Here is a 13,381-nt window from a genome sequence, read left to right as displayed (position 1 = left end):
GAATTTCAACTTCCAAGGTTAGGGTTCAAGGTCAATAATACCCACCTGGGCAGGTGCTAGGTATTTGATCTTGTGGAAATCTTCTGAGGTCCATGGGTCATGGAAATGTGCATGGTCAACTATAGTTAGCCCAGCTTTAACTTATAAGTAACTTATAATGTTATCAAATAGACACTTTCCAACCAAGTTGCCTAGTATAATTGAGATCAGTCCCAACAAAACCAGGGCTCAGTGGACCTGCACAATCAAGATCGTCAGACAACCTTGGAAGTCGGTGAGAATGTTGTGTCTTGAACTTTTCATCAGTTGATAATACCGCTCAAGACTCAATTTGCAAATTCCAGCCTTAAAGACTTCCTTTCCTCAACCGGGAGACATCCAACGTCCTTATCGCTTATCATATCGCTTATCTGCACAACCATATCTTTTCTCAGCTCTACACTAACTCCTATGCAATACTTGTCATATCGGCACCACTCTGCAATCGAAGTATGGGCGATCTTCTGTCAGCTGCGGCATCGCTGGTGTCATGGAAAACACTAGCTCTAGCTTTCGCGCTCATCAACATCAAAACCCTTCCCCTAGGTTGGCATGTGAGTCTTGCCTTGATCGTCTGGTATCTGCTATGTTTGCTTTCGACAGACGTCGAGATACCGCCTCCGAAGAGCATCTTTTACTGCCTTAGATGCCTTATGACACCGCTGACCCATCTTTCCGCAGTTTCGTCTATTGTATCATTTTCTGACAAACTTGCGCTTAAAGCCGACTGCTCCTTTCTTTCCCAAGGGCAAGGCAATTCTCGATCCGCATGGCAATCCGACACATCCGGTCTTTGTGCCATACAGCATCACATCACGAACACCTTTGCTAGAGACCGATTATAACCTGCACAAGTCTAATAGCACATACTTTAGCGACCTAGATGCGGCGCGTACGGCGCTAGTCACCCGGATCTACAGTCCAGGAGTTGGTCTTGTCAGCAAAGAACTTGATCAGGAGTTCCTGGTCGCTAGCCAGAAGGAGGGAAAGAAACATATTCCGAAGCGGCTACCTATAATAATCGTGCTTGGCTCCGTTTATTGCAATTTTAAGCGTGAAATTAAGCCGTTTGAAAAATACGAGATGCACTCAAGGGTTATTTCTTGGGACAAGAAATGGCTATACATTCTTACGGCCTTTATGAGGCCTGCTAAGCAGGCCGGTGGTGAGAAGACTCTACTGGCCACTGGAGTGTCCAAGTACGTTGTGAAGAAGGGCCGACTGACCGTGTCCCCGGAACGTATCTTGCGCACAGGTGGATTTTTGCCTCCTCGTTCGGATCAGAGTGACTCGCCATTTGAGTTCTCAGAAGTCGGAACTCCGGTTAGTGGAGAGGGTATTACAAGCTCTGCTGTTGATGGGTCACTCGTTCGAGAAGTTTTGAAGATGAATGAGGATCAAATACCCAATGGTGAGGATCTTGAGGAGGAGAAGAAGGCCAACTCCGACTTGTGGAATTCCGAGGAATGGTCATGGGAGCGCATTGAACAGGAGCGTCTCCGAGGTTTAGCCGTTGTGCAGCCTTTTATCGACGTGGATGAGAATCTCGCCAAGGAGACAGAGGCGAAGTGGAATTCCTGAATATTTCATTGCTTCATAAAACACTGGTTATTTTGGGCATATAGAATATTTGGGACTTTTACACTCAGGTAGAATGTGGAATATGCAGGCTCATATTTTGGTACGGGCTACTCATTCACAATAAAGTAGAATATGCATGCAATGTCTCGTTTTGGGAATTTGAGACCTTGGAGGTGCCCAATAGATTCCACAAATACTCGTCACTTGTAACTCTTGACAAAAGGAAAGTCGTTAAAAGAGGCCTCGTATTACATAGTTCAACTACTATACAAGGTGCGGTGAGATGGTTTTAATTACGGTAAATTATTCACGTCAAATGAAGTCATCTGGGCCGGGATTTGAGAGCAATACAGATAATTCCTAAGAATTTCAATACAAGGTCACATGACATCATATGACCTTCGTATCTGTTTCGACCGTCATGGAAAGCTCGCAAATACTTTTCAATACTGCTTTATCAACTACATAGCCCAAATTTCTTTCATCTAGTAAGTACCTTCGTTTCAAAGTTGTATTTCACCTCATGCAAGGACCGAGCTTCTGGGATACACGTTTAGCCGAGACCGGATGAGAGTTACTGGTATTACCACTGCTCCCATAATTAGTCCACGTCCACTTTGCCCACCTTCCTCAATCGGGATATGTCCACACTTCCTTTCACTTTCCGCTACTCTGATTAGTCCAATTTCTCTCACTTCCAGCTTTGGATCTTACCCCTGCCTCCAGCGTCAGGCCATCGTCAGCCGGTCCACCCTTGGATTTCTCTAGCAGCACCTGCATGATTGGCCCACTTTGCATTTTACTAGTGTTCTGCTGGACTCTGGCTATTTTCATTGGTATTTCTTATTACTAAAAGCCTTTTTGCGTCGTTCTAGGGAAAAAAGAGCCGCCGAGGTATCGCGCACGACTTCGTTACCTACTTCCCCGTTCAGCCTGTCCTCACCCTCGACTCAACTTGAAGCCGAAGTCAACCAAATCTTAAAACCTACTTGCCTGTCTTTGAAGCTTTCCCCGACCGCTGGGAAAAAACACCCATTCGCCGTCGATCAGCGGTCGCTTTACTCGACGACGGCAACCCTGGATTGAACAATCTTCCCCTAGCCGTAACAGCTATCGCTCGCTGTGAAAGATGGCGGAATCACTCGGAAAGTCCCACATGGACTCGGTCGCAAGCGCCTCAAACGTTCCTACTTCCGTCTCCTTCACTCCTCCACAAAGTGCAAATGGAAAAAAGATGCACCCGAAGCTGTACCCGCCGAGCTATCAGATCTCGAACTCGATTCCAAAGCTACCGCTGCCTCAGATTCGATCCCAATAAAGCAAGAGGAACAAATACATGAGGAAGAAGAGGTCGTGCCCGATCATTACTATGGCGATGGAAAGATTCCTGTTTTCAAGCCCGTGAGTAATTATCCAGTATCATCAGCGATTGAGTTCAAAGGCTCTGCTGTTCAATAGGAATAGCTGGGCCTGTTGAGAGTATCGAGGCTAACATAAGATTTGGTTAGACAATGGCTCAATTCCGTGATTTCCAGTGGTATGTCAAGAGGATCGATAAGTACGGAATGAAAGCTGGTATTGTCAAAGTCATCCCTCCAAAAGAATGGTAAGCGCGCAACTCGACTGCTTACAGGGATATTTGCTCAACAATACCTTACAGGATCGATTCCCAAAAACCGCTGGACGAGCAAGTGAAGACCATCCGTGTGAAGAACCCAATTATCCAGGAGTTTCATGGATCACATGGCACCTACACCCAGGCCAACATCGAACGCCCGCGCACATATAACCTGCCGCAATGGAAGATTTTGTCCGAGGAAAGCAGTCACCAACCTCCAGCCCGTCGGGGAGAGAGACGTCGCAATCAGGAACGAGTGAACCGTGCGGCTCCCACCCCTCGCCCCCAGTCTGCTAAGCCAGAGGGGCAGAAGCGTCGACCTGGACGCCCTCCTAAACGCCAGAATCAAGTTAAAGTCAAAGAGGAACCTGTCGATGAAGACGAAAAGTCCAAAAGTGAAGGACCGCCGACACCCGTTTCACCCGAATCGAACCCCGTTGAAAGCAAAACTGAGGATTTGAGCGACGGTGAATCTCTTCCGGCTGCTAAACCCAAGGGAAGGCAGCCGAAATCTGTAACATCGAGACGAAAGAACAACCGAAGAGAGCCGGTGGATCCGTTTGAGGAGCCAGCTTTTGAAGGGTTCGATTACCGCATAAACGATCATGCGGATTATACGGCTGAGAGATGCGAGGAGCTTGAGACTGCATACTGGAAATCGTTGATGTTCAACAACCCCATGTATGGTGCCGATATGCCTGGCTCGCTTTTTGACGACTCGACAACTTGTTGGAATGTCGCAAAGCTGCCCAATTTGCTTGACGTACTTGGGCAAAATGTGCCGGGAGTGAATACTGCCTATCTGTACCTGGGAATGTGGAAGGCCACATTCGCTTGGCATCTGGAAGATGTTGATCTCTACAGCATTAACTATATTCACTTTGGTGCCCCCAAACAATGGTACAGCATTTCCCAGGAGGATGCGCCACGGTTTGAGGCGGCCATGCGCAGTATCTGGTCCAGTGATGCCAAAACTTGCGACCAGTTCCTTCGCCACAAGACTTACCTCGTCTCACCTAGCTTGCTCAAATCCCAGTACGGAATCACTGTGAATCGCCTCGTTCACTATGAAGGAGAGTTTGTCATTACATTCCCATATGGCTACCACTCCGGCTACAACCTTGGTTACAACTGCGCCGAGTCCGTCAATTTTGCAACCGAGAAGTGGCTGGAGTACGGCCGCATTTCGCATAAGTGCAACTGCGAAGCCGACAGTGTCTGGATCGATGTGGATGAGCTACAGCGCAAATTGCGGGGCGAATCAACGCCCTTTTATGGCTATGAAAGTGAAATGGAAAACATCGAATGTGCCTCGGATCTCCTCACACCCCCACGCAGCGTACCTGAAAAAGTATCCACTCGTGGTCGAAAGAGGAAGAATGTGGGCGATGGACCGAGTACTAAACGACCTAAGCTCCACCCTGAAGGACCGCGGAAGCTTCCGTGCCTACTGTGCCCTAACGATCTCGATTACGAGGATCTACTACCGACTGAAGAAGGCAAGGGCCATGCACATCGACGGTGCGCGGACTACATTGAAGAGACTAGCATTCTCCGTGATGATACCGGAAACGAGGTGGTTTGTGATATCGACAAAATCCCTAAAGCACGTCTCGGCTTGAAGTGTCTTTTCTGCCGCGAGGTTCGAGGCGCATGCTTCCAATGCAACTATGGCAAATGTACTCGGGCGTATCATGCGACCTGTGCGATTCTTGCCGGTGTACAAGTTGAGACTGGATCCATTGCTGTGATTGCTGACGATGGGGTCCATTATTCCATGGCGAGCGTCGACCTTAAATGCAAGTTTCACCGCCAGAAACGCCCATCGGGTCTTTTGAGCGAGTCTTCGGACCTGGATCGCCGTGTGATTGAAGCTGCTCGTGGCCTCACCTCGGGAAATTTGATTCAATTCCAAGCCGATAGGGAAATTAACGGGGCAATTGTGCTTCAGAACCGTTCAAAAGAGCGAACTCTTTTGCTCAAGGTTCTTCCACGAGGGTAAGTTTCAATTCTTACACATGTCCCCACCAGGGCGTTATTCCCAGATCCCGAAATCCCGTGTTTCTCAAGCCGAACTCCCGAACCTTGGAAACACGGAGCGAGACGGTACCAAGAAAAAAATTACCAAATACTGATAATAGTCAATAGTGATGTAATCGAGATGCCATATCGATGGATGCTCGTTGTTCGCAAGAGTAATTTTGTACCTCTTGCGCACGGAATCCAACCCCTCCCGGCCCACTTGGTGCGAAAACCGGAACAACGAAAAGACCTTGAGGCGGCAATACCAGCCATAGGAAGTAGCGCGTTTGGAGACAACCGATCTCCCTATCAATGGGCTGAATTTGAGACGGTGGATGTAACTAATAATCCATTCGCTCCACTGGCTACAGTCAATTTTGGAAAAGGAGAGCAGGTGTGGTATTACTTGGGCGCCAACTCCACAGAGAGTAGGGCACAGTATACACACAACCCTACTGCCCCCATCCACAACCCGCGGTCCAATTTCCTGGATAGCGTGAAGTCGCTTGTGGCTGGTGGTGCCAGTACTCGTGCATCGAAGATCTCACCCCACCACCATTTCCATGCTTCCACCGCCCCTGCCCCTCCGTATCAGCAAAATATTTTGTCCCAACAAATACCACGACGACACGAACATCCATACAGAGTGAATCATACCGCCCCTTACCTGCAATCCCGACCGCCTTACCCTTCTACCTCCGCACCCCTGCAGTACCTCGCTCCTCCCCCTCGTCTCCCTGCTGCTGGTGCTGGTGCTGCTGCTGGTCGTCTTGCGATGCCGTCGGCCTTACGATCTTTGCCGAATCAATCCGCACGTCATTCCCCTTACCCTTCGCCCTCGGTCGTAATTAAATCGCACGCTCAGCAGCAGCAACGCCCCCCATCTCCCGTTCCTCAGTCCGAAGTTCGTGATATCATTGCCCGTCGCCGACTTGTTCAGATCACCGAACATGCCAATGTCTTCGCCGGATATACCATCGTCAGTCCCAAGATGGTGGTGGACACCCTGCTGGGTCCCAGGGGCTCGGATCCTCCCGCCAATGGCCTTGAGAAGCTTGAACTTGCTATGGCCCAACAGCGTGTGCAGCCGCGTGCAGCCGATGGTACCTTGTTACCTCTCCAAATCCTTAACATGAGGTCCGAGGAGGTAACCCGGTTACTTCAGATGCTTCGTTTCTCGCTGGTTAGTCACCGTGAGCGATTAGACGTCATTCAGAAGAAAGAATCGGGAGGTATCAAGCTGGAGTCTATCGATCAGAATAGCGTATTGGCGGCTAAAATGCCCGGCAAATATGCATTCCTCGACCGACAACGAGAAACTGTCCCAACAGTTTATCAGTCTCCGTATGACATGCCATCAGGTCTTTCGGAGTATGCTAAAACTGCATATGGTCTGATCCCTTCTGCGGATGAGCCTCCCAAGCCGTCCTTGGCCAATGATTATTTTTCTTCTCTCTGCCAGGCCGACCAGGAAAAGATCATGAAAACATGCGGGGGCTTCGTACAGCGTGGTTTTGATCGGTCGGTCAGTCATAGTCGCCAGAGCTCATCGTCGAATCTTAGATTATCGTCAGCCCTCGCCATGCAGACAGAAAACCCGACAATCGATATTACGACTGTTGATGACCCACCATTGACTGGCCTCGACCTGCCTCTACATGCAGACTCACCGTGCTCCAATTTTGGTCGGTCGCATCTGCGGCTTCAGTCGCCCAATGAGTTCCCCATTCATGGTCCTGAACCCCACCCGGATCATAACGATCTGTTTGGGGATCAGCAGGCAAATACCCGTTTCTGGGCCAATGGGCCATGGGCTGCTGGTGATGGCAACACTCCAAATGAGGAGGAGAACCGGCCATTTTTCGGACCACACGAGCGACTCAAGCATGACTATGCCTCATCTGATATATCGATGAGTAAAGGCCCGGGGTCTTTACATTCTGTCGACATGGCTGGCTTTGGCTTTGACGGGCCCGATGACCTGCTCAATGGGTTTAGCCCCTAGAGCCCCGTCGTGATTGTTGTAAGGCGACTTGATACGATCTCTTTCTCTCGATTCCGTCTCTCCTTCGACTGTACTGCATCTCTCCGTAACGACTTCTGGACTGACACGACTGCATGATTGGGCGTTTTTTTCTTGTTCCCCCTTTGGCCTCGCGATTTACGATCGTTTCAACAACCATGATCTACGATCCACGATCCACGACCCATTTACGATTCGGGCTGATTACGACTAAGCGTTTTGTTTTATATTCCTCCTTATTTTACCTTGCCCTTCCCCATCCCATGTTCTCCCATTGATCTCTCACTAGATGTGAACTCTACTCTGCACTCGATCTATTACTGGAAGGGTTGTTTAGACCGGAGTTCTTATATCTGTGTGTGCGCTTTTCTCTCAAAATTCCCCTTTTCCTCCTTGACTCGCCTCTCCATCTCTTTTTTACCCCCTGCACTCCTCTCATGACGATATCTCAGGCCTACTGTCGCCTGGGCATCTCCCCATTCATGCCCCATGCCCGACTAGATACTTCCAAGCAAGAAATCCCCCTTCAAAGAATCCAGCGAGACCACTGGAAATTTTATCCATTTGATACCCCCTTCCCTTTCTCGGTGACAAGAATTTTGGGATTTGGCCTAGCCCCATTATTCTGTCTGCCTTTCCCCCATTTCTGTCAGTTCATTTTTTTTTTCTCATTTTCTTACCTGGCGCTCATCTAAATGCTCAGAGTTCTTTTTGAATCCTAGCATGTTTTAGATGTGGCAGCCGTCACCATGCTGTGACCCTAAATCTACTTCAGCAAGAATAACAAGATTTTTATGCAAATTGTCCTAAATGATATTAGAACATAGAGCTTCCAGAGTTACAGTTAAAACGCCTCGTTTCCTTTCCCTCCAGGGCTCTCCTTGTTCGGTTCTACCGTTACTATCTAGGTAGTCACATAGACAATGCTCAACCTTCAAAGCGTTGTCTATTTTCACATGTAGCATCCAGGGGATCCAAAATACCTCATTTCAATGAACTGAAGGTTAATAATGCATAGTAGGAGTCTGTGGCAATCAAGTTCTGTCCCATCTGCTGCATATCGGCAGCGCTAAACTCGAGGAACCTGGTGAGAAAGTTATCGATGCCACTGTAAGACGCTATGACGCATTCGAGCTCCACTCATCTTGATATAACCAATTTGCTGACTTACATGGTCCCCGTTGCGCTTCCCTATCTGCGCAACAAACGTTCTCGCGCTGGCTCGAGTGTCGAGCTTGTGATGGTGTAGTTGTCTATCTACTCTTTCGTTAATGGGCGATTCCAAGATTTGCAATTCTCTAAGAGGCTGACTTTGCAGGAAAACATGTCTTCTTTATAGTGAATGGCCCGGGTTGTAGAAGCCATGGAGAGATGGATGAAGTCAGGTCCACGAGTGATATCCAACAAAACTAACGGTTATCAAACATGGATATAACCTTGGAAAGGCTACTGGAATGAATGATGGATAATGAGAATACCTAGATAGGAACGTGCTCTGGTAGATACTCTGCTCATGGAAACAAGAGACTAGACTAATTACGTGCTGCCTTGGGCACTTATATCGAACTCAGGAAATAAAGTACCCTAAGGCAAGGTAAAAACACTAGGTACACTTTTTCATCGTGCCTTTAGTATTAAATAATGTAACATTGATTGATGGAAACGTAGAGGAATCAGAAGAATCCCAAGGGCGAAGTCACATTTTAACCAAACCTTCTTGATTAAATTATGGCGACTGCAATAAAATCCTTAACTAAACCAGAGCGAGCCTGGAAAGGAAGGATGTGACAGCGACAAAACGCAAGGGAGCGTGTCACATCTCCAGAAGTGCAGAAAATAGGGAACTAACGGAGCTTGCGCTTGTTGATACTTAGTCCCACCGCTTGCTGTCGTTTCATTTTGCGGAATCTATCTTCTCCAGCTGAGCCCATAGGTCGAGCAGATGGGTTCTTGGACGGAAGATGGAGCTGCTGAGGAGCCACAGTGTACTCAACATTGTAATTGGTACGATCGACACGTGCGCGGTTGGCCAAACGAGGGGGGAGATTGTCAGCTTCTCGGACATGAGCAGCAATAATTTGAGACGTGGATTGGAAGCTCTTGACGTTCTTACTATGCGGTTGTTAGCAAATGAGATAGAAGTCAATGTAAGGTATATGAACTTACGTAGGATCATAGTTAACTTTCTGAACGTTGAGATTTCTGTAATCATCGTTAAGATGGAGGATGGGACGCGTCCATTCGGCAAGCAGTCTGTCTGACATAACCTTGATGGACTTCTCGGTACGCTTGCTCTTGGTATAGAACAGAACCACCTTGCCAATACCGCTCGCAATGAGGGCATCTTTATGGATCGGGAGCTTGGAAATAGCTGTCAATAGATCACGCTGGATGTTAAAAGCAGGCAGTGAGCCGTCGTCCGAGGGTTCAAGGAAAAACCGAACACCCTGCAGCAGATTGATTTCTGGGTCGACCAAGCTGTCTATGCACTGGGTGCGGCTGAGAAGCCTGAGAACTTCCGGCAAGAGTTTGAGTTTTTGCACAGCGGGCTCGCCCTGCTGTCGACTGTTTGCATCCATTTCAGCGGCAAGAGCCATGCGCTTTCGCATGTCCTCAATTTCCTTATCGAGCATAGCCTCCAAATCCTGTTGTCGCAAGTCAATTATGAGCAAGCAGCGGAATATAGTGCTACAACGTACCAAGCTATCAGCCTTCTTTTTCGAGCGTCCCTTGGAACCCCTCTTATCCTTAATCTCCTGGTCATCCATAATATCTCCAATGTTCTGACGGCGTTCTAGCGAGGACAGTCTATTAGTTGCCAGTTCCATGAGAAAAGACCGCAACTCTGGTGATACATACTGTTGTCAGAACGCCGAGTTTTCTCAGTCTCTTCCGGATAACTGTCGGCTTGACTCTTCTTTGGGCGACGACCCTCCTTCTTCCGACGCGAAGTGCCTTCATCACCGTCGGCACGCTTGCGCTTGTGGCGTCCGATCAGCTTAAGGTTATCTTCATCAATGGGTAGCGGGCGGTCCTCAAGGTCGACATTCTCAGGGTCGAAATTGTCAAACTGTGCTTCGTCGACCTCGGAAAGAAAAGACTCATCGTCGGAGATCTCGTCATCATTATTATTGTCCTCGGCATGGCTTTCCTGAGCAGGATCTTGGATGGCAGCTTCGGTCGGGACGTCGTGTTCTGGCGAGGCAGTGCGCGAGGCGACTTGTGGTTCCGGCGAGGCGGACATGAAAGGCGTTGTGTAATCAAGAGATAAAGTTTAGGAGTGAGAAGATAACAGTGAGAGTGTGGGATTTGCGAGGGGTACGGAGAGGAAGGGTTGGAGGGTAATGAGATGAAAATCAGAAAAAGAAATGAGAATTGGAAGTGAGGAAGTGAGAGAAGGAGGCGGACTCCCGTGACTTCACTTTCAACACTTATGAGATTATTTAGATAACTTCTACTGCCACTGATCGGGGAGATTTTCATGTAAAATTATGATAGTGTAAAGTAAACCGCTTTATACATTGTTTCTTTGATCTTTGAATAATATGATTTTCCAAAAAATAACCCACGAAGCTCAAGATCAGTACTCCATAGCATAAGGGCAGAATAAAGGCGGTCTAGAGTCGGGACTCGCGCATCATCATCTTAAAAAGAACTGCTTCGGTTTTTTTGCTTCTCAATCATTCAATTCAATTTACTCCATTTTAAATCAAGAAACTACTCAGCTCAATATGTTTGCCCCTGGTATGTTGCAAGAATCTCACCGCTGCCATTCTAGCCGTGAAACATATACTAACTACCCGATTCTTTTCAGGTCAAGAACAGATCTCCAAGGAGCAGATCACTGTAATGCCTACCTGCATTTCTTTATTTTGATTTCATAATAACTGACTATATACGAAGGCTGCCGAGATTGAGGCTGCGCAGACCATTAACGTGGCTATTGCCGGTGGTATTCTCCTCTACCTGTGTAAGTCGATGTCGTCGAAGCTCCGCATACGATCAACCGGAAACCGGATGTGCTTTCATTTAGGAACCCTCAATCTGACTTATATTTCCTATAGCTCCCTTCGCCATCGACTTCGTCAAGAAGATACTCTAAACGTATCGCATATTTCCTCTTTTTCACTGCCATAGCCCATAACTATATGGAATCTGGACATATGAAGGAAAATTCCATAATGTATCACCACCTATTTGTACACGTCTTTTTTTTTTGTTCTGGGTTTTATCTGGATAAAAAGCACCATAGAATTGGAACTTGAGATCAATCATGACTTTAATCTTAGATTTGCCGCAAATGAAATGGTATTGATATGCTTTAACTAGCGAGATCGGATTGATATGCGTTGCCTAGCTTGCTCCCCAGAAAAACGCCGGTATCCTATGCCCATGGACGAACAATGTCAAAAGAGTCAACAAGACTCGATAAAACAACTAGAAGCATCAGTGATATCTCCTAACTAGCCATTAGACAAAAGTCTATTCTAGTTCTGTGCCTCTTCAAGGTCTCTCTTCACTGACTCCATCTCTTTCTGCAGGTGCTGGATCTGTGCATGGTAATCATCAAGGATCTGCAGAAAAAAATATTAGCTACAAGTATATCAGAAGAAATATGATCAGAACGTACCTTCTTTGCTTTCTTCATAGTGTCCTCGTCAATTTCATCCCCCCCATTGGACTGAGTGTTGGTCCCGCAACGGCTCATCTCTGCCATCAAACGCTTGGAGGTCTCGTGAATAGCCAGCATACGAGCCCAAATCTCCTCAACGCGACCGTTCAGCGCAGGGTCGAACACAGATCGCTCTAGCAGTGACAGCTTCTTCTTCAGTTCCTCCTCCGCATCGTCCATGGCGTAGCCTCGGTTGCGCAGAACCTGAGTCTTGGCCGCGAGGGCAAGGCAGCGCTTGCTGAGAACAAGATGTTTACGGCGGCAGTCTGCTATTCGGAGAGAAATCTTCAGGTCGTGACGTGAAAGAAGGTCGCTCAGGCAGTTGTTGATTTCGTGAAGTCGTGTCTGCATCATATTGAGGTAATCTTTTTGGCGTTGCGCGCGCTTGCCGAGCTCCCAGAACCCCTTGACAAGCACAGGAACCAAGCTTGGATCTTTCCGCTCACGTAGAGCCTGTTCCCATTTTGTTTCGTCGTCCTCGGGTCCAGGCTGGTAGAAAGGAGCCTGATCTTCACCGACGCTGTTGTAAAGATAGGTTCGGAATGGAGATGAACGGCTCTGCGGATCCCACTTTTCTTTGACAATGGTCATCTGCATGGGCACTGTTCGGTGCACTTAATAGAAGAAAGTTGAATTAGTACGATGGAATCAGAGAGAATTTATTGAAGGCAGTCTTACCTCCAGTGATTGCACGACCGGGAGACCATAAGCTTGAAGAGAGAGATTGCTCTTGCTGTTGAGGTTGAGGATTGACCATAGTGGCTTGGCCGAATTGGGACTGCTGCGGTTGCGCCTGTTGTTGTTGAGCCCCAAGGAGCGATCCGCCAAAAGCATTGGTCTGCGGCTGTTGCGCCTGCTGTTGCTGACCTCCAAGAAGCGATCCAAAAGCACTGGTCTGTGGCTTTTGCGCCTGTTGCTGTTGACCCCCAAGGAGTGATCCACCAAACCCACCAGTAGAGCCGAAGCCAGTTCCTGTAAGCCCGGTTCCTGTTGCAGGCTGTTGTTGTGTATTGCTTCCGAAGCCACCACCCAAGCCTGTAGCTGCAGGTTGCTGTTGTTGTGTATTACCAAATCCACCAAAACCAGATGTGGTTGTATTGGACCCAAGCCCACCAAAGGAAGAACTCTTAGCAAAGAGGCCTCCTCCTGCACCCTGTGCTGCTGGTTGTCCGAAAAGTGACATGATGGGTTATGTTGTGGAGGGGAAATTCACTGATGGTGCTCGAGCTCGAGGGAAAGATATCAGAGCTGATTTGTTTAGATCACGTGAGTGAAATACGTTTACTTCGAGATCGAAAGTCCTTAATGAAGGCAACGCAACACTATATTAGGCTCGATTTAAAACTGTTTTGATAGTATTTATGGATTGGCTTCCATTTTTTTATTTTTACCTTTCTTCTTCTATCTTATCTCACTGTAATCCATT

General features: G+C 47.8%; 4 protein-coding genes across 4 annotated transcripts; 2 read left to right on the top strand and 2 right to left on the bottom strand.

The window, feature by feature from the left end:
• Positions 1–491: 491 nt before the first annotated feature.
• Positions 492–1,620, top strand: N7495_002630 (acyl-CoA thioesterase; the record flags this gene model as incomplete). The annotated part of the gene is made up of 2 exons (XM_057205299.1): positions 492–593; positions 721–1,620. 2 exons carry the CDS (start codon positions 492–494, stop codon positions 1,618–1,620), a joined length of 1,002 nt encoding a protein of 333 aa, XP_057065906.1.
• Positions 1,621–2,749: 1,129 nt separating this feature from the next.
• Positions 2,750–7,265, top strand: N7495_002629 (putative jumonji family transcription factor; the record flags this gene model as incomplete). Its single annotated transcript, XM_057205298.1, has 5 exons — positions 2,750–2,837; positions 2,888–3,021; positions 3,129–3,226; positions 3,281–5,236; positions 5,387–7,265. The coding sequence occupies 5 exons, from the start codon at positions 2,750–2,752 to the stop codon at positions 7,263–7,265; spliced, it is 4,155 nt and encodes a 1,384-aa protein (XP_057065905.1).
• A 1,862-nt stretch (positions 7,266–9,127) lies between these two features.
• N7495_002628 (transcription factor SPN1) lies at positions 9,128–10,527 on the bottom strand (the record flags this gene model as incomplete). Its single annotated transcript, XM_057205297.1, has 4 exons — positions 9,128–9,395; positions 9,450–9,928; positions 9,983–10,077; positions 10,143–10,527. 4 exons carry the CDS (start codon positions 10,525–10,527, stop codon positions 9,128–9,130), a joined length of 1,227 nt encoding a protein of 408 aa, XP_057065904.1.
• A 1,243-nt stretch (positions 10,528–11,770) lies between these two features.
• On the bottom strand, positions 11,771–13,138 carry N7495_002627 (putative nucleoporin; the record flags this gene model as incomplete). The annotated part of the gene is made up of 3 exons (XM_057205296.1): positions 11,771–11,857; positions 11,914–12,569; positions 12,634–13,138. The coding sequence occupies 3 exons, from the start codon at positions 13,136–13,138 to the stop codon at positions 11,771–11,773; spliced, it is 1,248 nt and encodes a 415-aa protein (XP_057065903.1).
• Positions 13,139–13,381: the final 243 nt, after the last annotated feature.

This window comes from Penicillium taxi (genome assembly GCF_028828555.1).
Source record: "Penicillium taxi strain IBT 34144 chromosome Unknown utg000002l_segment0_segment0, whole genome shotgun sequence".
Lineage (NCBI taxonomy): Eukaryota > Fungi > Ascomycota > Eurotiomycetes > Eurotiales > Aspergillaceae > Penicillium > Penicillium taxi.
The sequence above is the reverse complement of the archived record's forward strand: the minus strand, read 5'-3'. Positions and strand labels throughout refer to the sequence as shown.